General features: G+C 33.9%; 4 protein-coding genes and 1 pseudogene across 7 annotated transcripts; 1 reads left to right on the top strand and 4 right to left on the bottom strand.

Moving 5' to 3' along the window:
• Window positions 1–120: 120 nt before the first annotated feature.
• Window positions 121–4,787, bottom strand: LOC107922965 (ADP-ribosylation factor GTPase-activating protein AGD5-like; annotated as a pseudogene).
• A 494-nt stretch (window positions 4,788–5,281) lies between these two features.
• On the bottom strand, window positions 5,282–7,625 carry LOC107924072 (transmembrane protein 184C). The gene is made up of 5 exons (XM_016854345.2): window positions 7,396–7,625; window positions 6,958–7,260; window positions 6,718–6,840; window positions 6,332–6,622; window positions 5,282–5,624 (listed from the first exon to the last, which is right to left on the bottom strand). Exons 2-5 carry the CDS (start codon window positions 7,219–7,221, stop codon window positions 5,415–5,417), a joined length of 888 nt encoding a protein of 295 aa, XP_016709834.1. The 5' UTR covers window positions 7,222–7,260; window positions 7,396–7,625; the 3' UTR covers window positions 5,282–5,414.
• A 126-nt stretch (window positions 7,626–7,751) lies between these two features.
• LOC107924071 (quinone oxidoreductase PIG3) lies at window positions 7,752–9,581 on the bottom strand. Its single transcript, XM_016854344.2, has 6 exons — window positions 9,158–9,581; window positions 8,878–9,057; window positions 8,702–8,783; window positions 8,495–8,602; window positions 8,251–8,409; window positions 7,752–8,151 (listed from the first exon to the last, which is right to left on the bottom strand). The coding sequence occupies exons 1-6, from the start codon at window positions 9,407–9,409 to the stop codon at window positions 7,955–7,957; spliced, it is 978 nt and encodes a 325-aa protein (XP_016709833.1). The 5' UTR covers window positions 9,410–9,581; the 3' UTR covers window positions 7,752–7,954.
• A 114-nt stretch (window positions 9,582–9,695) lies between these two features.
• Window positions 9,696–12,480, bottom strand: LOC107924070 (quinone oxidoreductase PIG3). Of its 2 annotated transcripts, none has more exons than XM_041093932.1 (7): window positions 12,179–12,480; window positions 11,488–11,778; window positions 11,117–11,296; window positions 10,763–10,844; window positions 10,566–10,673; window positions 10,310–10,468; window positions 9,696–10,073 (listed from the first exon to the last, which is right to left on the bottom strand). In XM_041093932.1, the coding sequence occupies exons 2-7, from the start codon at window positions 11,737–11,739 to the stop codon at window positions 9,877–9,879; spliced, it is 978 nt and encodes a 325-aa protein (XP_040949866.1). In that variant the 5' UTR covers window positions 11,740–11,778; window positions 12,179–12,480; the 3' UTR covers window positions 9,696–9,876. The 2 variants fall into 2 exon arrangements, with proteins under 2 accessions (XP_040949866.1, XP_016709830.1); XM_016854341.2 differs by lacking the exon at window positions 12,179–12,480 and adding an exon at window positions 11,852–12,160.
• Window positions 12,481–14,542: 2,062 nt separating this feature from the next.
• LOC107924489 (endonuclease 4) lies at window positions 14,543–18,978 on the top strand. Of its 3 annotated transcripts, none has more exons than XM_041093930.1 (10): window positions 14,543–14,662; window positions 15,039–15,177; window positions 15,568–15,742; window positions 15,843–15,953; window positions 16,047–16,102; window positions 16,822–16,905; window positions 17,251–17,343; window positions 17,619–17,686; window positions 18,045–18,118; window positions 18,614–18,978. In XM_041093930.1, the coding sequence occupies exons 2-10, from the start codon at window positions 15,049–15,051 to the stop codon at window positions 18,730–18,732; spliced, it is 909 nt and encodes a 302-aa protein (XP_040949864.1). In that variant the 5' UTR covers window positions 14,543–14,662; window positions 15,039–15,048; the 3' UTR covers window positions 18,733–18,978. The 3 variants fall into 3 exon arrangements, with proteins under 3 accessions (XP_040949864.1, XP_040949865.1, XP_016710454.1); XM_041093931.1 differs by having other exon boundaries at window positions 14,546–14,685; XM_016854965.2 differs by having other exon boundaries at window positions 14,598–14,766.
• The last annotated feature ends 5,782 nt before the right edge of the window (window positions 18,979–24,760 follow it).

Here is a 24,760-nt window from a genome sequence, read left to right as displayed (position 1 = left end):
AACTTTAGTTTTATACCAATACTATAATCTATATATACATACGCGTATATGTACGAACACATTGTATTATAACGTTTGAGAAGAGAGAATGAAACCCAGACAAAACATGCATTCACCATGTTATAGAAAATAAGATAGAACTTGTTATTATGTGGAGATGAAATCAGTGTCCAATAAATCTAAAATGATTGAATCATTTTCAATATGAAGAAATGGATTTACAAATCTAAAAAGGGAATGCAATTTCATTTTCTTTTAAGAATGTATCTACTTTTTTTTCTTTTTTGGTATTTTTATGAGTAATGCAATGGAAATCACTCTGTTGACTCATGGTTTCTGCCAATGAGTTACCGCTTTGTAAATATCCCTTGTGTTAACGATGAGAAATCGTAATCTTTTCCCCATTGAATTGGTGTCGTCAAATAAATTGGAGATGCTGAGATCGGCAGACCTCCAATGCTTTTCATGCCAATGGTTGGTGGAACTACCTGCCCTGGTGTGTACAAGCTGCAAGTGCAATCAAATTAGTAGTAAGTACTTGAGGAATGGGGTATATGGAAAGTGATTGCATGTTAATCAAATAAGTGACTGTGAAACTTAATCGTCGTCTATCGATCCGCATACTTCCACACCCAGGTCTAGTATTTATGACTGTGTCTGCTTGTATTAAGCTAATCTGATAACTACTGATTTCACATACAACTCTTCAAAGTTCATACTACGGTCGATGAAGGTAATGTATTGGTCCACCAAATTTTATAAACTTTTCAGTGAACCCTCATTTCTAATGCCTATACCAAATTAACAGAATAGCAGATTCAGTGTTCTGAAATATATCCAGCCTTGATAAACTATGAATCTGGTCAGCAGACTTAGTTTCCTTTTAACTAGAAGGATGAGTGAACTTTTAGATTCATAAAATTCTTATAAACTAAATCAAGTAAAAGTATAAAACTGATCAGTTGCATAAATTTAGATATATGCAGCTTTCAGTTGGTTCAAAATGAAATACTTCGTGCATGAACCTGGAAATTGGAAAAATTAAACGAACTTCCCGCCAGGTGCATCCGTTGGTTGCTTCCGTTCTGGTAGAGGAAGATAATAACATCATGAGATAGGATGAGAGATGAAGTTACAATCTGGAAAAAGAAGAATCGTGGAAGAATGATGCATGCAAACCTGCATATGTTGACCAGTGACTGGCATTGCCATTCGAGGAACTTGATGGCCAACACTTCCAGAACTCAGCAGGAAAGTGCAAGCCATTAGAGTTGAACTGATGGGAATTAACAGGAAAGGCTTGGGATCCACCATTAGGCTTTGCAGTTGTAACAAATTATTGTTGATGGAGAGAAAATGGAGATGTCATCACTGTATTTGGCTGCAGACAATTCACTACTAAAAGGTGAAAACAGAAATTTAGGAAAAAAAAATGAAGCAAAGAATATCAAACTTCATGTTCATGGTACTCATAGCAAAGACAAATAAATAATTAAAATTTTAAATCTCTACTTTCAAACTACCAGGGTGATGAACATTAACTTAGGTGCTCAAGAAATGAAGATATCAAGCATAATTGTTACAATTAATAATCATCCTTGTAAGAGAAATGAAGCTATTCTATTGTATAAGCACCCACTGAACAATGGCATTTACCTTCTCAAAGAGTTTCATAGGCTTAGCATCGTCCTCTGCTGTCTCTGAAAATGTTTGCTTCACTGACGTTGAATCTCTAAATAGATCATCACTTTCATTCTTAGGTTGCACCTTGGTTTGACTTAAGTTTGATGAATCACTTCCATCCCTCAAGGGTTTAGCTTCAGCAGCTGCAAATTGATATGTCAAGCAATAAAAGTGATTACCAAATTTAAAGTACTATATCTAGCAATACTCAGTGAGAAATTAATGAAGTGATAAGCAATAGAGAGAAAAAAAAAGAGAGCATTAAAAGTAGTACTAATAGTTTTATTGACAAGATTATAATGGCAAGAAGCATACATGAAAAAACAGTCCAGGAATTCTCATGAGCAGAAATGTCAGAATGATTTTCTCTAGAATCTTCCATGAAGAGCAAATTGAAAAGTTCAGTAGCATAATCAAATTTGGCCGGTGCTACTGACGCAGTAGTATTGACGTCCTGCTTTATTTATTCAACCTTCGAGACTGATGGAGTAGTAGTAACCTCCTGATTTACGGTATCAGCATTTGAAACTGATGGTTCAGAATTCTGTAGAGGTTCTTGCGGTCAAATATCATGCTCAACCTATGGATTAAGTGCATTTATTACTTTATATGTAATAACTTCCAACAACATCGGATCAAAGAATCATTGCTACACTGCTTTAGAACTTTGATATTCAACATTTCAATGCATGGAAGATAAAGCAAAACCATACAGGTTCTCGCTGCATGAACAGGAAATCCTTTTACAAAAAATCAGTCTTTAAGACCAAAGAATGACTGTTCTTACCTTCTGAGGAACATTTAAATGCACTTGCAGGCAACTTTTAGGAGTTGGAGTGCTGTTACTCGTAAAAGGCGGACAAGAAGTTTTTTTCTCCTCAAAACCATGATTTGCAGTATTCATATACTTATATCCACCATCTTTGGCTCCTAGTTTATGAAGTGATTCCTTCTCTTCGCTCACACTTGTTGGCGATCTAGCCTTTCCCTCTCAGGGAATCCATCTCTTTTCTTTATACCTAATGAAGAAAACAAGCATCCTTAAGCAAAATGTTTGGTATTAAAACTAGTTTCACACAGCAATAGAAGAAAATCAGAAATCATAATAAAAGTTTTAGATGGATAGTTTTATGAAGTTATACTTAGCACAAATGAAATCCTCGATGCCAGCCCTGTTATAATTAGGAGGCAACTCTGCTTCCCAGTAATTGTTCGATTTCTCATTCCCCATGACTGCAAAAAAACAATAAAACAGATTACTATCACCACCTCATCTCATTTGGGATGGTAATCAAAGACATCCTTACATTCAATAAAAGGAACCTGTTCTGGAAGCCATGTATCTAAAGTTGCAGATCTCACCTGCAGGAGATAAAAACATAATCTCTGAACATTGAATGACTTGTACTGTTATTCAGAATCAAGGGAAAAGAGAAGCATAAATTATAATGAAACGAAAAACAAAAACAAACCTTTGATATGTGCACTCCAAGACTTCGGTGAATCCCTGAACATTGAATGCAAATGAATATTCCTAGATTGACACAAGCCCATCTTGGTCCCCTGCATTGAAGACAAGCCATTATAAATTGGAGTTCAAGTCCTTTACAGTAACTCAGGCACCTAGTTTAAAATTTCCATTTTGCTGGCAACCTTACTACATAAAGACTCATGGTGAAGTATTGATAAGAGCTAAATTGATAACTGATACCTACTTGCTTTTGCAGTCTGCACACTCTCTATTCTCGGGTAACTTAAGAAGGCCATCCAATATCTGCAGAAGATGGAACCAGAAAGGTATAATCATACATAATATAGATCAAGTGATTAGCTATATTCATTCAATACAAGTTACCATTGGGAATTGGCTGTCAAAGAAAGTTCAGATGAAGGTGAAATTGCAAGCTATATCTTTATCTCTAACTGAGACAACATTAATATTCCAGACACACATACGAACGTGCCTGAGGATGGAGCAGAAACTATATAGCAAACAACTTGAATCACATAAAAACAGCACTAACGGATGATAAAAAAAAACCGCATGGTTGTCTTGCCTGTTTTATTTGATTCAAATAAAACTTGCTGATTGGCTAGTACATTGCCTAAGACAAACGAATTGGAACATGTTAAAGACAATATTTCAACATAAAATAGTAAAGAAACCTCATAGTGGCTGCACCAGCTTCTTGATTAGCTATATACAAATGTATCTACGTGAGCCTTAGTTTAAGACACCTTGGGATCAGCAACCATAGTTGACAGCTAAAATATAAAGGTCAATGCAACTCACTGTATTGGAAAACAACTGGAAACTATTCCAAATTGATCGGTGAAGTTCACGAGTAATTCGACAACAAAAAAAATAAAGATACGGCAACCCAACTTGGTGGATAGCATAATTTTAGTCCGGGAGAAAAGCTATTACAAAATTACAGCAAGTTCAGAACAACCAAGAAATAAGATTCGTTACTATAGCTTTGCTGTAGAAAGTTCATCAACATTAAGGATAATATATATATACACCAAAACTTGTAACCGTTTAAATAGAGCTAAAATGTAAATTTTCATCAAACATATCAAATTCAAACATCAGCGCCGAGAAAAAAGAAAAGAGTCTTGAACATAACAAACACTAAAGCTTAAATGAGTGATAAACAAAGAAACGAAGAAATGAAAATATAAAGAGAAAACCTTTATGTGTTTAGCGTTAAGTTATTGAGAAACGTTAGCCTTCTTGTTCATGATGATTCCAAACTATCTCTTCCTTTGCTCGAAAAGATAGCATCCTCACTCTCTTTTTTTTCTCTCTTTCTGGGCAAAAAGCTTTATCTTTTTTGTCCCAAAAAATCAGAGGAAAACCCAAATATGAAACAAAGAAAGAAACAAGGGAGAAGGAGAAAAGAGAATCAGAAAGTAAATTAAAAATGGCAAAGTGGGTGTCTTTGGTTCTTGCTTTCTTGTTTGGCTCGACTTTCTTTCTCTCTTTTACAAATTGGATGGTTACCTTTGGTTGGAGGCTGGCGTGTGTACGCACAATTGGTTGGGGATCCTGCTTTTGCTGGCCCTATTATTTTAGAACTTACTACCATAGCATGCCACGTTTGCCTTCTTGCTTTGGATTGCCGATGTAGAGTGATGGGTGGTGCATTTAACTGTGTAAAAATTACGGTTGCAGTGAGATTAGATACTGTACAAAAAGTAAGCTAAACGTACTGTATCGCACCCAATCGTCCATCCAATCTCAATCCTCTTATCCTTTAAATTTGATAATTTGAAATTATCATTTCTCATTTAGTTGTCTTAAATTTCTGATTACAATAGATGGAATAAATTCTGTTTTAGAATGTCAATATGATTATGGGGTAATCAATGGTTTCGAAAAAGGTAATCCAACATGGAATCAACTCCAATTCTAGCTGCTAGTTTATCCATATTCGAAGGCACTTATCCATAAGATATCATGTTTAAGTCACCTGCATTTTCAGTTAATTAGGATTCTTTAGTTCATCAGATTTGTTTATAAGTTCAATATATATTGCAAAGTATTGAATCTTCTCTATGTAGTTTAGTATCGCGTAAATGTCGTTCTTACGCATAAATAAATATATTTTATGTTTGATATGCGAAGGCAATTACAAAACAGATCACAAGCATTCATAAAAATTATGTTCAAATCCCACAGAAACAGGTATTTCTCTTTTCTAAATTAGAGCTCGGGAATCCCAAAATCATTCAAGTTTCTTGCCTAGCTTCAACTTAGCTTCAGTTTCTCCACTATACGGATAAACATGGTATGCATACTGCTGGAGAACAGCGAATACAACCATCTCGAGACACACCAATACGTTCTGAAGAGCTTCCTCAAGGTGCTCCACATCCAACCAGAAATGATTTGCTCGAATGATGCCCACAGCAACAAGTATGTCAAGCACCACTCCCTGCACGCGGTCAATTGATGTCATTAACACAAGATAAAAACAAAATATTATATGGTTCAAGAACAAACCACTGACAAAACAAGGACAAGAAAGCATAAAGTTGGTAGTACTGGAGGATGCGAGCCGCAACTTGCAACACATTCATATCTAATACACCAAAACAGTCTAAACCTCCATGCATTAACCACAGAAAAAATCATTGAAAATTTCATAGTGCTCAGAGCAGAAAGTTCCACTCTGAAACAGTAACCCAGCAAACTTCTTAGAAGGAAGAAACAAAAGATAACCAGGCAGCGGAGGGCTGAAAATTCAGATGAAATCATATGATTTGTTAAGTTTGAATAATCATCAGATAAGCTATAATTTACTATTATTGAGATCCAACCTGATTGAAGTACAAGCATTTGATTGTATGCTGAATTAACTAAGATTAGGTTCAATCATAAAACATCTCCTCATATCCAAAGAGAGCAATATTTCCCTTGAAGGGGGCACAATGATTTTCTAGTTACAAGTTATGAACGTATCTGTTAACCAACCTTCACATAAGAGCCTATGAAATAAGGCTTGGTTAGTTTTACTGTGGACCTTCACTGTTTATCATTAGGGTTTAGAGAAAACAAATGTCTATTCTTCATGCTTCTAATGAGTGTAAAAACTAATGAGCCCTCCAAAAAAGGACTAAAGAAAAAAGAAGTTTTATTTACCTGCCAAAAGCAGAAGAAAACAATTCCCTTGATGCACAAGAACTTCGCAAGTGGCTTATGAGGTTCCAACTCTTTGGCAAAGACATGGTAAAAGGCTACCAAAGAGTATAATGCTAATGAAACAGACACATTGAGGATGATTGTGAATGTCCAGCTCAACCAAGATGGATAAAACTGAAGAAGTTGCAGGGTTATCATCAAGACAGAACACACTGGGCGGATGACAACGAATTGCCATGTCCAATACTTGAGAAGCTTTAGTGTATGGTGGTTCAGCCTAACTGTTCGAGGCTGTAGTTTGAGCAACAGCAATGTGTCAAGAGATCTGATTAAGAGTGTAACTTCTAACTTATTTAAGTGATATTTATTAATTTAAAGTAGCATACCTGAAAAAGGGTCATAGGAAATGAATGGTGAATCTCTCTACCTTTAATTTCATCAGGTACAATATTTTTGCTAATAGATATATTCAAGTAACTATACATCAAAGCCATGAACTTAGCGATCACCTAGAACCAATAACATCAAAAAGCAGCAGTGAATAATAATAATTTTTAACAAAAAAAAAAAAACGAATGCAGCAGAGCCAAAGCCAAATCCAAAGATTGAGCAAAAGGGGCACTCACAAAAGCCTCGTAACATTCCTTGACAGATTCCAGAAACATGAAGAAGGCTTTGCTTCCTCTAATATCCGATAAACCCACAAAGGAGACAGCAGCATATATAGGAGCCATAAGAATAATAATAAGTATAGCTTTCTGCTCCTTGGGGTTTTTCCAGTAAAAAAGATGCTGTGACACAAGCTGCAGTGTGAAATGCAACGAAAGCACCACACAAAACGCAGATCCCATCAGAGTCATCTGCCCACGATTTAAATGGCTAAAATCCATGGTTTTAACTAAGAGATGAGGAAAACCCCAAGCACAAATCTGCAAAAGATTGAACAACACCGAATATGATCAACAAATTTAGATGAACAGCAAATTCATCAAACGTCAAACAAATTTTAAGAGCTACCCAGTTCGCAATAACAGAGATTGAAGGCAAAGATCCTGAGAACGAACCTGATGAGTGAAATCTCTGAGGGGAAGTTGAGAAATAGCAATTTCAAAGTCTAAAGATGCAGTCGAAGTACAAGAAGTCTGGGATAGAGGTTGAATGAATCCGCTGTTCGCTGATCTTGACAGAGATATATTAATAAATGCCACTAATTTCCAACGTGAATAACAGATGAAGGGTTCTGATTTTGCCACGTAAGCGTGGAGCAGGTTACTTTGACTTCGATTATTTATCCTCGGCGGATCCGATATCGATCGTTTTTAAAATATACAAATTTAGTTGATTTAATTTTCTTTAAAGATAAAAGGTAGGAATTCAGTAAATAAGTAATTAACAGCATTGTGGAATACAAAATTAACGATGGTAATAATCGGAAATCATGATAAATGAGGCAAAAACTCGCTAAACAATGAGCTATAAAGCAAAACGAGAAGTGAAAGCTTTTCAATGGAAATCCTCTCTACAGATATGAATGAGGTAAATAATAACACATTAAATAAAACTTATGATGGTTCTAAATTATTCTCAGAATATAATTGCACAGAACTTAAAGGCTGCAAAATATTATGCAATAAGAAGTATTTTCCCGATGTGGTTGCCACTTTCCATAAGCCGGTGAGCTTCAGCTGCTTCTCCAAGTGGGAATCGTTGGGGAACCACTGGCTTCACCTTACCCGACATAATTGCAGGCCAAACATTCTTCTCCACTTCCTTTACAATTGATGCCTTTTCTTCTACACTTCTTGTCCGCAAGGCAGCCGCTGCATTCATATTTATAGCTTCCCACTTTCAATTGTCTTGCAACATATTATTATACAGTAAAGGGTCTCGTCTGCTGTTGTTTAGAACATGATTAATACCTTGGATTGAAAGTCGTTTTGCGAACATAGCTGCGATGTTTAGTTCTGCGACAAATCCACTTATGGAGCCAATGATGAAAAGTCTGCCATCGACGTTTAAGCAGTCAAGGTTTCTTTGGAGGTAGGCTGCTCCAACGCAATCCAGAATAACATCAACGCCTGCCATTAATGGTGGAAAAACAAAAGTTCACTTATTTTCAATGTTAAAGAGCTCTAACAAAGTTGATATTATAAAAGTTTATACCTTTGCCTTCTGTTTCCTCTTTTACACGTACTACAAAGTCCTCGGTCTTGTAATTGATGCAGAGATCGGCTCCAAGATCATTGCAAAAGGCTAATTTTCGCTCATCCCCTGGTAGTAAGACTCAAAGAGTTCCAAGACGTAGATTAATGGATGACCAGTGAAAGTAAAATTTTATCTGTTGAAAGATTATTGGTGTAAGTAATTAACCTGCTGTGACAAAAACTTTTGCTCCTTTGAACTTTGCAATCTGAATGGCAAATGTCCCAATTCCACTAGAGCCCCCATGGATCTATATCCAATCAATTCTTAGAATTATCAGTATAGATTATCATACATCATGAAAAAGAAAATAAAAATAAGGTGAACTAAGGATAATTTGTTACCAGAAGCGTTTCACCAGGACATAGCCGACTCATCGTAAAAACAGTGGACCAGACTGTGCAGGCGACCTCTGGGAGAGAGGCAGCATCCGACAATGAAACTCCTGATGGAACAGGCAGAACTTGTCCTGCTGGAACAGCCACTTTCTCCGCATACCCTCCTCCACTTAGGAGAGCACACACCTTTAACAAAGCAACAGAAAATTTAAAAAAAACCATTTAAAACAAGCTCATTTTAGGACAGTTGACTTTTCTGTCTCCTACAGATGAATTCAGAATTCACCTTATCTCCTACTTTCCATCGAGAAACATTCTCTCCGACAGCTTCAATGATGCCTGAGCATTCAAGACCTGGAAAAGTGCTAGCACCTTCAGGTGGAGGGTAAAAGCCTTGTCTTTGATAGATGTCACCACGGTTCAGGGCTGCTGCCTCAGTTTTGATAAGGACTTCATCATCTTTGATTTCGGGTTCTTCTACTTCTTGTAGCTGCAATACTTCTGGATCACCTGGACTTGTTATCACTACAGCCTTCATCACTGGATTTCAAGACTTTCGAACAGCAACCACTTGCCTGTGTTGCAACTTACTGATTGTGGATATTTGGACACCTAAATTTTATATGGTTTTCGTTCTTACGATTGTTCAAGATGACTCTCCTACCATGCGATTCCAAAAGACTAGCTGCTTAAACATTATATATTATAATGTTTGTACAATTTATGGTGGGTCTGGTCTCATATTTTATTAACTTGCCTGATTCTGATATATAAGCCTTAGGCCTTTTAAACAAAATATCCAATGCCATTAGCAAGCATTAAGCTGTTGGTAATTAACTTGTTCTTATTATATTTATCAGACAATGCCATTGGCAAGTATTAGAAATCTTTCACATCAGTTCTGCATGATTTCAAATTGGTACACACTACACAGTAACAAGTGGCTCCATTGTATTATCAAAAGACACACCATTGTCACAATATAAGATAAAACCATTAGCAGCATCATGGAACAAGCAGTATCTTCCCAATATGCTCATTACTTTCCATTAGCTTATGAGCCTCCCCAGCCTCAGATAAGGGAAATGATTTGTAGATGATAGGCTTCACCTTGCCCGCCACGATTTCTGGCCAAACATTCTTCTCCACTTCATTAACAACCATTGCTTTGTTTTCTGGATTTCTTGGTCGCAACGCAGCCCCTAAATACAAAAAAGAAAAAGTATCAAATTACAATCCTATATCAATCTATGATTTCCGCTACACCCACTAAAGCTGTAACGATTTTTAGCAGCAGTTTTCAAGATATGTGAATGTTTCAATTTAGGGAAAGCAAAGGCTTGGTGAGAAGTGGGTGCATCTGTGGAGATGTATGAGGCTTGAGAATATTTGTAAACAATGTAGTGCTCTGTTATATGTTCTTCATGTTGGCTACTACCTTGCACTGTGAGGCGCTTTGGAAATAAAGTATTAAGTTTAATTTCGGTCACAGCTCCACCCTGCAAGCCAATGATACAAAGCCTTCCATCAAAATTTAAACTGTCCAGGTTTCGCTGAAGGTACGCTGCCCCGATGCAATCCAGAATCACATCGACACCTGCCATTAAAAATTTGTTAATTTAGAATGGTTGTTTGATTGCTGAGAAACTGTGGGTACTAATAAAAAACCAATGATTCAAAACTACAGAGCATACCCTTCCCTCCAGTTTCTTCCTTAATGCACGCAACAAAATCCTCTGTCTTATAATTGATGCACAAATCAGCTCCAAGACTCTTGCAGAAAGCTAACTTTTCTTCATTCCCTGGAGATCAACACTACCACGTCTAAATATAAGAACAAATGAAAACACGGAATTCACAGTACAATCATTGTTACAGGTAGACGGTAGACCTGCTGTAGCAAACACTGTTGCTCCTTTGCTCTTAGCTATCTGAATTGCAAAAGTGCCAATCCCACTTGAACCACCATGGACCTGATATTTTAATATCGTGTTAGTTATGTTAGCCATGTTAGCCTCCCATCAAAAGATCAGCCAACAAACTAGTAGATATTAGAGGGGGAAATCGGCACAAATGGCTTGATCTATAGTGTCCTAAGATGATCAAGAAACTTCAAGCTAAAGCTAACCCATCAATCATTTTTGCTAAATTGAGTTACCCTAGTAACCCAAAGATTATGCAGCATCAAACTAGGCCAAAACAAAATTGAAAGATATGTAGAAAACATAGTGGATATAGAAGATACCAAGAATGTCTCCCTAGCAGATAATCGACTCATCATAAAAACAGTGGACCAAACAGTACAAGCAACTTCAGGTAAACCAGCAGCTTCTTTGAGGGAAACCCCAAGTGGGATTGGAAGAACTTGACCAGCTGGGACTGCCACTTTCTCAGCATATCCACCTCCACTAAGAAGAGCACACACCTACATAAAACAGAGAAACAATCTACTCATTCAAGTTGCAGCCCCATATACAGCAATACCCATGTTCCAAAACCCTCAAAAAAAGAAAAAAAATCTGATCTTTAGACCTGAGATTATGAAAACTAATGGATCATCCATAAGACAAAAAAGATCAAACATTTCCAATCATACCCATATGAATTATGAATTACCTGATCACCAACTCTCCAGCCCAGAACATTCTTGCCAACGGCTTGGATAGTACCAGAACATTCAAGACCAGGGTAAGGGCTAGCACCCTTTGGAGGAGGGTAGGAACCTTTTCTCTGTAGAGTATCAGCCCGGTTTAGAGCGGTAGCTTCTACCTTGATGAGAACCTCATCATCTTTGAGTTCTGGGTCTTCTACTTGTTGCAATTGCAACACCTCTGGGCCTCCTCCTGTAGTTATAACTATTGCCTTCATTTTTTTTTGTTTATATCTTTTGGCTCTACAGTCTGCAGTCTGATAAAGCAAAAACAGATTATATCCTTTGGATAAAAATGAATAATATGATTCAGAAATACGTCCTCCTTACGGTAATAAAAGTTCCTCGATCATCACTTCATTTGAAAATCCCAAAAAGTGGTGTCGAAGTGAGCCACGGCATTGATTACTTGTTTTTATCGAATTGTTTGGAATTGAAAAAGAGAAAAAAGGCGAGACCAAAACCATTCCTCTATTCCAAAATTGTCGTGATTAGAAGCACTAAGCAAACAATAAAAATTTCATTTTATTACTAGCCTTATATTTTACATTAACAAAGGTTATGTTTTTCATATCAATTTCGTAATTATATCATTTCAATCTTTAGTATTGTGAAAATCGATTATTTTGTATTCAAGTTTTAGTAGAGAATTGATACCTCTACTTTTATTAAAAGGAAAAAAAATCCTATCTTCCATTGAATTGTTTTCGCAGTCGTAACTCAAGGAAGCTGCCAATTTTGGGGGAGTATCAGATTCATCAGTACCATTTGCTCAGAGTCCACCAAACTTTGAGTGGATATATCTTCCTTTGGTCAGTGACCTATATGGAGTGTTAAACAGAGTTTCAATATGGTAGGTGCACCTGTCAGTCGAGTCAACACCCTACACCCAGAGCAAGGAAGGCTTAGAGGAGCTGCTGAGATTGCGGTACAGGAATGAGAACAACTAGATATACAATATTGGGTGGGAGACGTGACTCAAACCTTTTATATAAATTAAGAGGAGAAAAATAACAACTTAAATCTAATAGTTTTGAATTGAGTTATTTGTATTTTTAAGTTGAGTTAATATATTTTTGGTATATGAATTCAACATTTATTTCTGATGTGTTATTTGCATTTTTATTCGGTAAAAATTATATCATGATTCCAAAGCTTTAATATTAATTTTTAAATGTTTAATAATGATAATCACTAAAATATTATTTGTTTTTATCTTTTATATCTGTAATATAAAAATAGAAAAAATAACAAGTGATGGGCTTATATTTTTTTTTGTCATATTAACTAAAGTATTATTTGTTTTTAATATTAATTTTCATAAATATATTTTTACCCACGTATCATAATTTTGTATTATTAGTTTGTTTTTTAAATTTAGTATAATTAGTTAATTATATTTTTTTTATCAAATCAAGAGTAGAAGTCAAATTAAATGTTACTAAGGCTGTGTTCTTTATTGCTTTTTAGATAAGCTTTTGCATGTAAAAGTACTTTTCCCTGAAAAACAATAAAGAACAGACATCATTTCAGAAAAATTTTCAACTAAAAAAAAAAAGCACTTTTTGACTTCTATTTACATTTTTAACCTTTGCCTTCTCCCAAAATTTTTAGTATTTATATTTGGTATATAAATATTATCCCTTTTTTAAAACTTTAATCTAAATATATGTAATATTTTAATTTGTTAGGTTTATATTTTCTATATTATGTTAATATCTAATATGAGTTATATATTCAAATACATTTTAAAATAAAATAATACAAATGTGTTAAAAGCATTAATTAAAAATAAAAATAATTTTTAAAATAATACAATTGTGTCAATATCTAATTACAAATATTTAATTATTATATTTAAATATTTAAATATAGTTTATATATTCTAATTAAATTTAATAAATAAATAATATTAATTACTTAGAAATATTTAAAATTAATATTATATATTAAAATATTAACAATAAGTTATAATAAATTATTTTTTATAATTTTACTAAAATATCATAATATTAACTAATTTAAACATTATTTAAATACATATTTGTTACTTTATCATATCATGTCTAAAATAGACAACTTATTTCTCAAAACTACTTTTTGACAGCAATATCAAACACTCAAATTTTTCAAAAGCACTTCTAAACAGTACTTTTCCACGGTACTTCAAAAGCATTTTTCAAAAGTAATAAAGAACTGGCCCTAAATATAATTACTACTTTTAAAAAATCATCAAACTCGTATAGTCCTATTTCCAACAATATATTAAGGGTAAACTTTTTATTTAGTCACCCAGTTTTTAATGTGTTTTTATTTTAGTCACTAAAAATTTCTTACAAATTTTTCATTCAATTTTTAGAGTATTTTCATTTTAGTCATTCAAGTGTTAAATATTTAAAAGCTGAATAGACACATATGCCCCATCATGTTTACATTTTCATTTTAATCACTCAACTTTTAAGTCACTTTTATTTTTATCATTGAAATTTTTTTAAATCTTGATCAGGGTAAAAAAATTAAAGATTAAAATGAAAAATGGACAACAACTAAAATAATGAATTAAAAATTTGTGTACTTATTCATCCTTTTGCAAAAAATTTCTAAATTTTTTTAAAAATTCAAAACATCTAAAACACTTGAATAAATTGTTGAATTTTTTCATCCCTTGATAAAGTCTATTTGTTATAAAATACTGAAATTAATTAATTTTAATATTATATTAATAAATCGGTTTACACTATAATAGTATAAATTTTTTTCAACAAATTTATATAATTAATTCTTTTGTTTTAAAATTTAAAATTTTAATATCGAAAAAGGATAAACAAGTACAATATGATATATATTTTTAATTTTTATTTTTTTACTCGGATAAAGACTTAATAAAAAAATTTGGTGACTAACATGGAAACGTAAATATGAAGAGTTGTTAAATTGAATTTAATACTTGAATAACTAAAATGAAAATTTTAAGTGAGAAAATTGTAATAACTATTTTAAGACTTAAGTGAACGTAAAAAAGTTGTTTAGTTTATTATTTATCTTCCTACTATAGTGATAGTCCCCTCTACTTTTCACTTTTAAGTTCGAGTTTTAACCCACCACGGAAAGGCATACTTGCTTCTCAGGCAAAACTGGAGGGTAAGTCCGTTGAAAGTTGAAACGTAAGTACTAAAGACTAATCCCCGTTTACGAAAAATATAATATTCTCACTTTCCCGGGGATCAAAGGCCATATATTTTGCGGTATCGTTTTTGTTTATTTTTCTTCTTTTGGTTTGTGCTTTGTGGGTTAATTTAGTAACTGAATGATTTTTTCTTTGCTTGGTTACTGAGAAAATCTTTGCTTTGATTTGATATTTTCCAAATTAAAAATAAGATTATTATGGATCAAAAGGGGTTTTTATCTTTTTGTTCCGTTATTGCTTGTTTCTTCATCTTCTAATCAATTCAGCATGAAAAAGATTTATTTTTCTTCCTAAACACAAATAAAAAGGTTAGCTTTTGAAATTTTACAGAATTCAATTAATGGGTTTTAGAAGAATGGGTTGGCATGAGCTACTATGGGTCGGAAGGCTGCTTGTTCTTATGCAACTGCTTCATGGGGTGTTTGGTTGGGGAAAGGACGGTCATTTTGCTGTTTGCAAGATAGCTGAGGTGAGACTTCCTTTCCTCTTTTTTTTTTAAATATTCTTGTGTAGTATATGGACTCTCCAAATGTTTTGAACCATAAAATCATTTATCTTGATTAAGGAAAGTTAATCTATTATTTGTTATTTAACAAGATTGAGCTTTAGTGTTCATGATGGAACCAGCTTAATAATTGAACATTCAGGGATTTGGGTTGGTTCTTTTGTTTGATTTTGGTGTATGTGTTTTAATTATTTTGTGCATTTGTAACCAACAATTTTATATGAAGCGTGCATTTGTAACCAACAATTTTATATGAAGCATTCATTTGTTGAGAGTATGATATTTTGCATCAACTGATTATGAATCAGAAGATGATGACAATTTCATCTGATTTTGCCGTTTGTGATCCTTCAGGAATATCTTACTAAAGATGCTCTGGCTACAGTAAAGGAACTGCTCCCCGATTCCGCTAGAGGTGAGCTTGCATCTGTATGCTCCTGGGCTGATGATGTAAGGTGGCACTATCACTGGTCTAGTCCCTTACACTATGTTGACACTCCAGATTTCAAGTGTAATTATAAATACTGCCGTAAGTTTAAGGTCATTTTATATTCATGTTCAGATTTTGGCAATGTCAGTTTTGCTTTGAGGTGGACTTTGTTAACTTTTCTAGTCGTGGATGCTTATAGGGGACTGCCATGATACTGCTGGACATAAGGATCGCTGCGTAACTGGAGCCATTTTCAACTATACAAAGCAACTTTTTTCAGCATATCAGGGATATAGTCCTCAGTTGAGTTGTAAGTTTGTTATTTCTCCAGGTTGCCACTTATGCAGGTTATGACATTATATTTCTAATCCTTATATGATGACTCTTCTTCTGTTGGTAACAGACAATTTGACAGAGGCGCTGATGTTCTTAGCTCATTTTATTGGGGATGTCCATCAGGTTTGTGCTCTTCTTCTGGTACCTCTGAACTTAAAGGTATTCCTAAAGATTCAATGTTACAAACTGTGCAGTTACACGGGAATTGGTCGAATGGCTGACTGGGTTTAAGGAATATGGTTTATGATCATTCGTTGACTCAGAAAATATGTTGTTGGAGTCTATTACTTTGCTAAGTAGTTTAAAGAAAAGGAAAAAAGAAATAGAAAACAAAAATTGGTGTAAACCTACTCCATTTTCTATGATTTATCTTTAGAAGACTGGTAGTGCAGTGCAAAGTTTTCAAACATTGTTTTTACTTGTCTTGTTACATGATGGTTCATAGGATGGATGATTGTTAAAGACGGTCATTGTTAAATGCTACAGCTTAATCCTTAAAGTCCATTGTTTTAGAATCACATATTATAGCTTTAGAAAGCTATACTTTTTTGAAGGTACAATGAATATTTCCTGTAATTCTGGCTCTTTGTCATGTTATATTTCATTTTACGAACTTTTTTATGTAAACTTTGGCTGCAAGGTCACAATTTTACAAATTATTCTGACTCACCTTCTATCTCCATCTAGTTTGTATTGCTTATATCTGTTTATCCTTTTATCCTTATTTAAACTGATTTAGCTTCTCACTTTCATGTGGAAGTACGGAAGAAAATTTGTCAACTTATTTCTTGTGAAAAAAGAGTTTACATTCAGTAACCTAACTTTTTCTTTCCTGACTACAGCCATTTCATGTTGGCTTCTTGGGAGATTTAGGTGGGAATACAATTACAGTCAGTTGGTACCGCAGGAAGACAAATCTTCACCATGTGAGCTCTTCTCTGTCCAGCATCCTTTTCTTGTTTTCCCTGTGATAAGCACCAAATGATGTTAAAGCAAATTAAATATGCACTAATAGGTTACTGTCTTTATGTAAACTTTCCCTTTTATGATGGGAAGGGGTGCAAGAATTACATTTCAAAGCAATAATAGCTAGTTAGCAGGCATCGAAATAGGCTGTTAAAAACAAGTAACAATTGAGCCAAAACTGTCACTTGCCACTCCTGCTATCTAATAGTGAGACAAATTATATATTAAAAAAAAGGGGGCATATTTGTTTGGGTCCTATTTGTTCCATCTCAATGCAGTTTTATCCAATACTATCATTGTTCCAGGTCTGGGATACCATGATTATTGATTCTGCTGTGAAGACATTGTATGGCTCAGATCTTGCAACAATGATTCAAGCCATCCAGAGGAATATTACTGTAAGCATTTTGATTTCCTTCATATTCACTTGTGCAAGTAGCTACTACAGATAGCCAATAAGCACTGTTTTACTTTTGAAGGTGTAACATATTGAAATAAACTGAGCAGACAATATATGGTTTTATGATTTCCCTTCTTTTGTTGTTGTTTTTGGGCTTTTCTTTTCTTTTCCTCCTGGCGTTGGGGTTTAGAGTTGTATGTCTGTTTGAAATGGCCTATGCAAATGCCAAGGTGTGATACTTATTGTAGTCATTATGTTTCTTTGTCATTGTAGGATGCTTGGTCCAATGATGTATCATCATGGAAGAATTGTGGACATAATCAAACTGTTTGTCCTAACGTGTAAGTATATGTCACAACTTATTCTTTCAACTCTTCTTCCAAGGCATATGCTGGACTTCTTAACTGTATTAACTGTAATGAAAATTGTTAAAGCATGTTAAAAGCAAAAAAAAGTGCTTTACTCTATTGCCTATGTCTAATAACAAATTAATCCTTTCGCGTATATTAAATGTGCACCACTTCATATTTCAGTTTTTCATGCATGTCCGAGTGGAAAGATGTAGATATACATGCTCCAAGCTTACAAACACATTTTCAATTTAATTCTGAATTTCTTACTTTAAGTAGCGAAAAAGTAATAATATTTTGTGTTACACGGAACTGACGACATTAGGCATGATGAATTGCCTATATGCAGGTATGCTTCTGAAAGTGTTAGGATGGCATGTAAGTTTGCATATAGGAATGCCACACCGGGAAGCACATTAGAAGGTATTTTCTTCTTCTCCAACAAACCTTTTCTTCTTTGATAATTGGAAGGCACCTCTTTATGGAGTATCTTATGCTCAATTGTTGAGTAAAATCGAAGTAAAAACTTGTTGGATTCAGATGGCAACGTTACTGCTACTATGCCTTCTAAACACATGACTGTGTTATTGGCCTTTTCACCTTGCTCTATGACGGATTCAGTTCCTGAATTTGGTGCATATATGTGTTGTGTTTATATCTGGTTGCTGCTAACCATTAAAGGCACATCGATGATCTTTCTTACCGTTTTGTTTTCTCTTTGATCATCCCTTTAAATACTATTTTTCTTCCAAACGGTTGACTCAACATGGCTTTTCATGCAACCTGCCATGGTTGGATATAGACATGCTAAAATACAGAGAGAATGTTATTTGGTACATGATGCCACCTTGATGAGAAGCAGATCAGTTATCTTCTTTATGCCATCTTCTTTTAACATATTCTTCTTTTGTTCCATAGATGAGTATTTCCTTTCTCGGTTGCCTATTGTGGAGAAGAGGCTTGCTCAAGGTGGGATTCGCCTAGCTGCCGTGCTTAACCGATTATTTAATTCTGAAGTTAAAATTGCTCAAGCATGAAGATAGGCATTTGTAAATTATGAAGTGAGGGCGACTATAGTATCCCTTTGTAAACTCTTTCAAGAAAAGATGATGAACTTTATGTTTATCTCCGACTGTATTCCTGTTAAGATGCTCTTGCCTCCCTTATACTGGAAAATGCCCCACTTTGCTTGTCATTTAGGTCAACCTTTAGGGTACATCATGTAGTGGAACTCGAATATCAGACTTAATCTGAATGATTACCTGTTTTCAGTTTGTGTATAACTCCCATATACCGAAGTTAACCCTTGTTGGAAAACACATCAATTCCAAATTTAAGCTTTTCAAAAGATCTGTATTCTGTTTCGGAATGTTGTAACACATTTAAAATCTTCATGGGAACCTGTTTCAAGTCATGTTAAAGAATACGCAAAAGAAGAAAAAAGCATTGGCAGCTATTCACTGCCTAATTTCTTAGGCCCTTTTACAGCCCCCCAGGCTGCAACAGCGGTTAAAAGTTTGCCACCTCACTACCCCAATGGGGACGTTTCGTCCCTCTGTGTCTGGCCTGGCTAAATCCGGCATTAGTACGGGTATTGATGGACAAAGCTCACTTCATTGAAATTCCCAGATGATGCTTGCACGTAAGACTATTCAAGTAAGCAGAAACCTCGGCAATCCTTTGCTCATTAAACTATAGAAAATCACCTGAAATTTAAATAAACTAATTATGTCGTGTTTTAGGGAACTGTCAAGATTCCTGAGGTCACTTGTGCCATCCAAGACTTTAACTCACAACTTTTGCGCTACAAGGATGGAACTGAAATACCAATGCATGAAACTGTCATAGAAGGATGGAACTTTACCTCACACCTTTTGCACTACAAGGATGGAACTTGAGATACCAAGCTTTTGAACTACAAGGGTTTATCTGATTCATTACCGTGGTTTCTTTGAGGTTGCATTTGGCTTGCCAGAATAACTTTAATGCATTAGACGAATTTTCAATGCCATTAAAAAGAAAATAGCACAACATGAAACTGGCACAAAAATTTGACAAAAATGTTCTCTTTGTTTTATCTGCTATCAACAAATGAGCAAATCAACGTTTAGCAGTTGCTTGCTTTTGTGTTGTGGCCTTGGAAACAAACCGTTTTCAAATCTGCACAAACTTCTCTTGGTCATGTTCGGATCTAGAGCATACCTCGGGAGTTTCTACTTGATATTCTGTCCTGAATTTAGGCCTTCTGCTATAGTGAAATTGCGTAGCGTACTTTTCTATGTTATGTTTTTCCAAAGGTCATAACTTGCAAGAATTTGATAAAAGCAATCGCTTGACAAATCCCCAACCACCTTTATGTAACTCGGTGTCATCTTAATTCATCGCCCAGTATGACTAAATATAATTGCTTTGCTACCAGATCTATGCGACGAACAAAACGGAGAACTTTTGAGACTGATTCTTCTTTGAATCAACACAAAATTAAAATAAATGAACAAAGAAGATGGAGAGAAGTTCCATAAGATTGATATTATTTTACCTTCTTAAACTTGAAAATTGCCTTTCTTCAAATTCAAAGTACCGAGAGATGATAATCAATCAGAAGATCAACTGAAACTGATAGGAAAAAAATAAATTGAAAATTCATTCATCTGAAAAGCTATAAATACAAGCTCTGTACAAAACTGATATGAACATCGACAAAAAAAAAAAAAACAGCTCACATCTTTCCTAGGACGGGAAACGTTTACCCTCCCAGTTCTCTGGGCAACGTTTACCCTCCCAGTTCTCTTACTTTTTGGGAGAAATTAAACAACCTAGGACAAGTGAGATGCAGATTGCCTGCGACTACTTGCAGAGAAAATAGAAGCAAAAGAATGGGCAATCCCCATTAAGATAGCAATTTTCACTTGACCCCTCCTTGGGATCGGACGTCCAGCAATCCTCGGCGAATAATTCCCATCGTTGATCATTTCCCCCCTTGCACCTGCCATTTGTTTTTTTCGTTTTGTTTTTGCAAAGATCTACAGGCTTGAGAGATTAGAGAATAAAAGAGAAAACAGAGGAAGTATTTGTTGAAGGACGTTATAGTTGTGTGATAAGCAGTTGCACGTTGTCCCTTGGTATATATAAAAGGAAAACAAACTATTGCCCTTTGTTTCTCCCTGATATTACAGTCATGCCCTCAGAGTTTGACTATGGCCTGACGATATTGACCTTTCGGCTTTGTGTACTACTGCTCTGTTGCATTCACGTCATGGAATCTCTCTTTTTTTTCTTTGACTAAAAAGTTCCATCTAGTACTTTCTTTGAGTGAACTCCAAGAATTCAATCTATTAAGCCATTAGAAATTTCAATGATAAAGAAGAAGATGAGATGATGATTAAGGCTTTCTTCTTCTTTATGATAATTAAGTTGAAATCTTATTAAGTAGAAAGTTTGAATAAATTTCTTAAATAGTTCATTATATCAATTTACAAATTCAAATTAATAGTCGAGAGTTTAAATTTTAAATAATGTATAGAGTAATTTTAAAATTCGTGATTAATATCTATCTTTTTAATAAATTTACATAATAAAAAAGATTAATTATTGGACTCGCTTCAATAAATATATTGAGAAATAAAAAATCAAATTTACTCCTTTTGTATTTATTTTATGTAGTGAACAAATTTATATTCAAATTTGTAGTTATTTTATCCCTCTTCTTTATTTAGAAAAAATATCCTTGGTTTTGAGTGAAGTGTGAACATGAAATTCCTTAAGTTAAAATTTTCAATTCTATACAGTAAAGGATTAATTGGTCATTCAAACAAAGCGACAAGAAAGATTGCTAATCTCGTAAAATAAATGATAAAATAAGGATTTTTTTTTTGCTTTTTCAAAATGATAGTTAAAATATAAAATTAAGTATTGATGTCATGTCTGCATTAAAATCACGTGTTCCATTTGTATATATTGATGGAATTCATTTCACTTACATTAACGAAAAAAAAAAAAGCAGAGCACCACAAAATCCAGAATTGTCCCAACGGTGGCTTTTGTCTCCCCTCCCATGTGGCCCTGTCAGCCACCACCACTCCAATTTTATTTTCCATATTATTTCTCAAAAATCCGATCCAAAGTCTAAAATGTAAATCCACTTCCTCTATGAAAGAACTTTATAATTGGAGCCTCCAATTATGGACCCACCACAAGGTTATCATCTTCTCAACGTTAAGGCAAAGGAGATAATGTTGCTTGGGAAAAAGGTTTGATATTTTGCTTTTGGGGGGTTAGTGGGGAGTCACAATCTTAAATGTCTCATATATTTTGAAGGAAATAGTCACAAGTTTAAGGGGAAAGTGGAATTGAACAGCTAATTGTTGATTACTTTAATTAGTAATTATTGTTAGCAACTAAGTAGTAAAATATAATAAGGCGTTCAATGAAATCAATAATTGAAAAAATGGGGAGTATGCCTTGCTGGTTTGATTCAATGCACATCCTGAAAGTACAAGAGGGATTAGTTTAATGGAGTTGGATTGTGTATGAAGGAGGGAATAGATTCGACTCTATCACTAAATCAGGTTTATTAATTAATTACATAATGTGACAGCCAAAGTACCTTTTAGTTACGGGTTTTGCTTAATAATGTCAGATCTTTTGTTTTTGATATCATCGCTTTATTTACTAATGTCTGTTAGGTATTGATCAATGTCCTGTTTTCCTAGTTGTCCTGTCCTTTGCTGAGCTGCTTAAATTCATTTAAATCCTTTACATTTTTATATTTTTTAATATCAATGAACATAACATTTATGATCTACTTTTTGTAGATATTTAGACATTTAAATTTCTAAAGATTCTATTCCATCTTCATATCACTCAACAGTATCTTTCCTCCCATCTCAATTATTTTCTTGCAAATTTTAGAACATTAAAAAGAAGTGTGTTTTGTTTTTTTACACGGTTAAAGGTATTTTATTTAATTTATTGGTGTAAGATTTTAAATAAAAAATTATTTACTTTGTAATTAATTAGTAATATAATAGAAAATAATAATATTGTAATAAATTTAAATTTAATAAAAAATTTAATAGTATTAACAATTAATTTTTTTATTTAATTGAAAAAATAAAACACTTAATTTTTAAAAAAATAAAAATAAAAAATTAAATTTCAAATGTATGAAGAGTATAAATATATATATATTCTAAGAAGTAGGTAAAGTGGTTTAAAGATTAAATAAAAGAATAGTATGAATTAAAATTTTGTATCTCTTCACTTGTGATCTAGTGTCTGCTATTGCTCCGTTACAAAATGAGAATACTAATACCATTAATATAAAAAACCAAAAGAGAAGCTAATAATAATAGATTCGTTTTCATTGATAATCAAGACATTCAATGTACAATTACTGCAATACAGCCGCCTGCGTTAAAAAAAATGTTACAAAATGAAGCTAGGATTTCCGAGAAAAATCTGGTCTTTTTATTCATCTAGAAAATGAAGCACATCGGCTACTGCTCCGAGAGAAGATAGAAGCAAAAGAATGGGCGAGACGCAACACAATAGCTATCTTGACTTGACCCCTCTTGGGAAGCCGACGGCCAACAATTCTCTGAGAGTGAATCTCGCCGTTGATCGTTGCCCTCCTTGTACCAACCATATCTTCAACCTTTGAGTGTAAGTAAGTAATGAAGTGGTGATTTGTGTGAAATATAGGTTGGATTGGGTTGACAGTAAAGTTTGCTTTATATCATCTAGATATTATAGTTGGTTGTTCGATAAAGACCCCAACAAGTTAAGGGCTGCGATTAGGACTACATTACTTTTGTGTCGGATTTTGACATCCTAAGTGGACCAAATGAAGGGCAGCCAAGATATTGGTGAGTGGGAATCAAATGAAGAATATGCTTGACATGAACTAATAAATAATAATAATAATAATCAGTTTGAACCCCAAAAAAAAAACAGAAAATAATGATAATAAGCTATTTTTGCCCAAAAAGTAGAGTCCTTGATGATCAAGTAAGTTGCATATTGATCACATGGGTTTTTTCATTTTGTATTGGTTCAAGGAATTATAATATTACTATATACTCAGCAGCCCTATTTTCACTGTTCCACTATTGTCACTTAAATAATCATTTCATAATCAATTTTGGAATTCCTTTTATTATATTTTATATAAGTTTGATATTAACATTTAGTACTTAAATTTTATATTTTATATTTTTAATAATATCAAATTAAAAAATTTAAATTCAAATACTATATGTGATATTAAGTTTTTATAGAAATATATTCTTTAGCTAGTAACTAGTATCATTAAATATGGACTAACCTCCTTTCCCTTATAAAAAAAAATGCATGACTGTGTGCTATCACCTTTTCCAACGAAAAGGGCTTCTTTCATGTTGCAATTTCCATCAATCTGATTTGCATGTGACGTTCTTATAAAATTTTCCCTCTTGCGTTAAATTAAATGTCAGCGGTTCGATGTGTAAGTAAATAAAGGATCACCTTTTTTCTTTTCATTCAAAAGTGGAAATGGGTTGAACTTGAAATTTGACATTGAAAGCCCCTAGCTGACCTTAAAGCGTCACGTCTGCTTACGACATGGTTGACGAAATGCGTGAGGAGGTAATAATTGATGAAGATAGAAAAGAAAAGGTACATCGAACCAAGACTTCTTCTGCTGTTGAGGGTTGGGTTTGATTGATACAAGTTACCTGCTACTGCCACTAATTTAGGTTTTTTTACAGAAATAGATTAAAAAAATTTAATATTGAAATAAGTTGTCATATAGATCATTTATGAAAATAATATATTTTTTAATGGAGCTTATCTGAAAGACATTAATAAATATTTTATATTAATTTTTTTAGTGGCGCCTATTTGACAGGCGCTAATGAATATTTTATATTAATTTTTTCTTTTAATAAAATATTATTAATTTTCTTTTCGAGTCAGTATATGACCCGGTATAATACGAAGTAGTTGCATCTATCTCAGAGGCGTCAATGGTGGAGCCTATCTGACAGGCGCCACTAGTTGTGCCATGTTGAGAGGCGCCAATGGTTT

This window comes from Gossypium hirsutum, chromosome D05 (assembly GCF_007990345.1).
Source record: "Gossypium hirsutum isolate 1008001.06 chromosome D05, Gossypium_hirsutum_v2.1, whole genome shotgun sequence".
Classification (NCBI taxonomy): Eukaryota; Viridiplantae; Streptophyta; class Magnoliopsida; order Malvales; family Malvaceae; genus Gossypium; species Gossypium hirsutum.
Note: the sequence above shows the minus strand (reverse complement) of the source record. Positions and strands in the feature narration are given on the sequence as shown.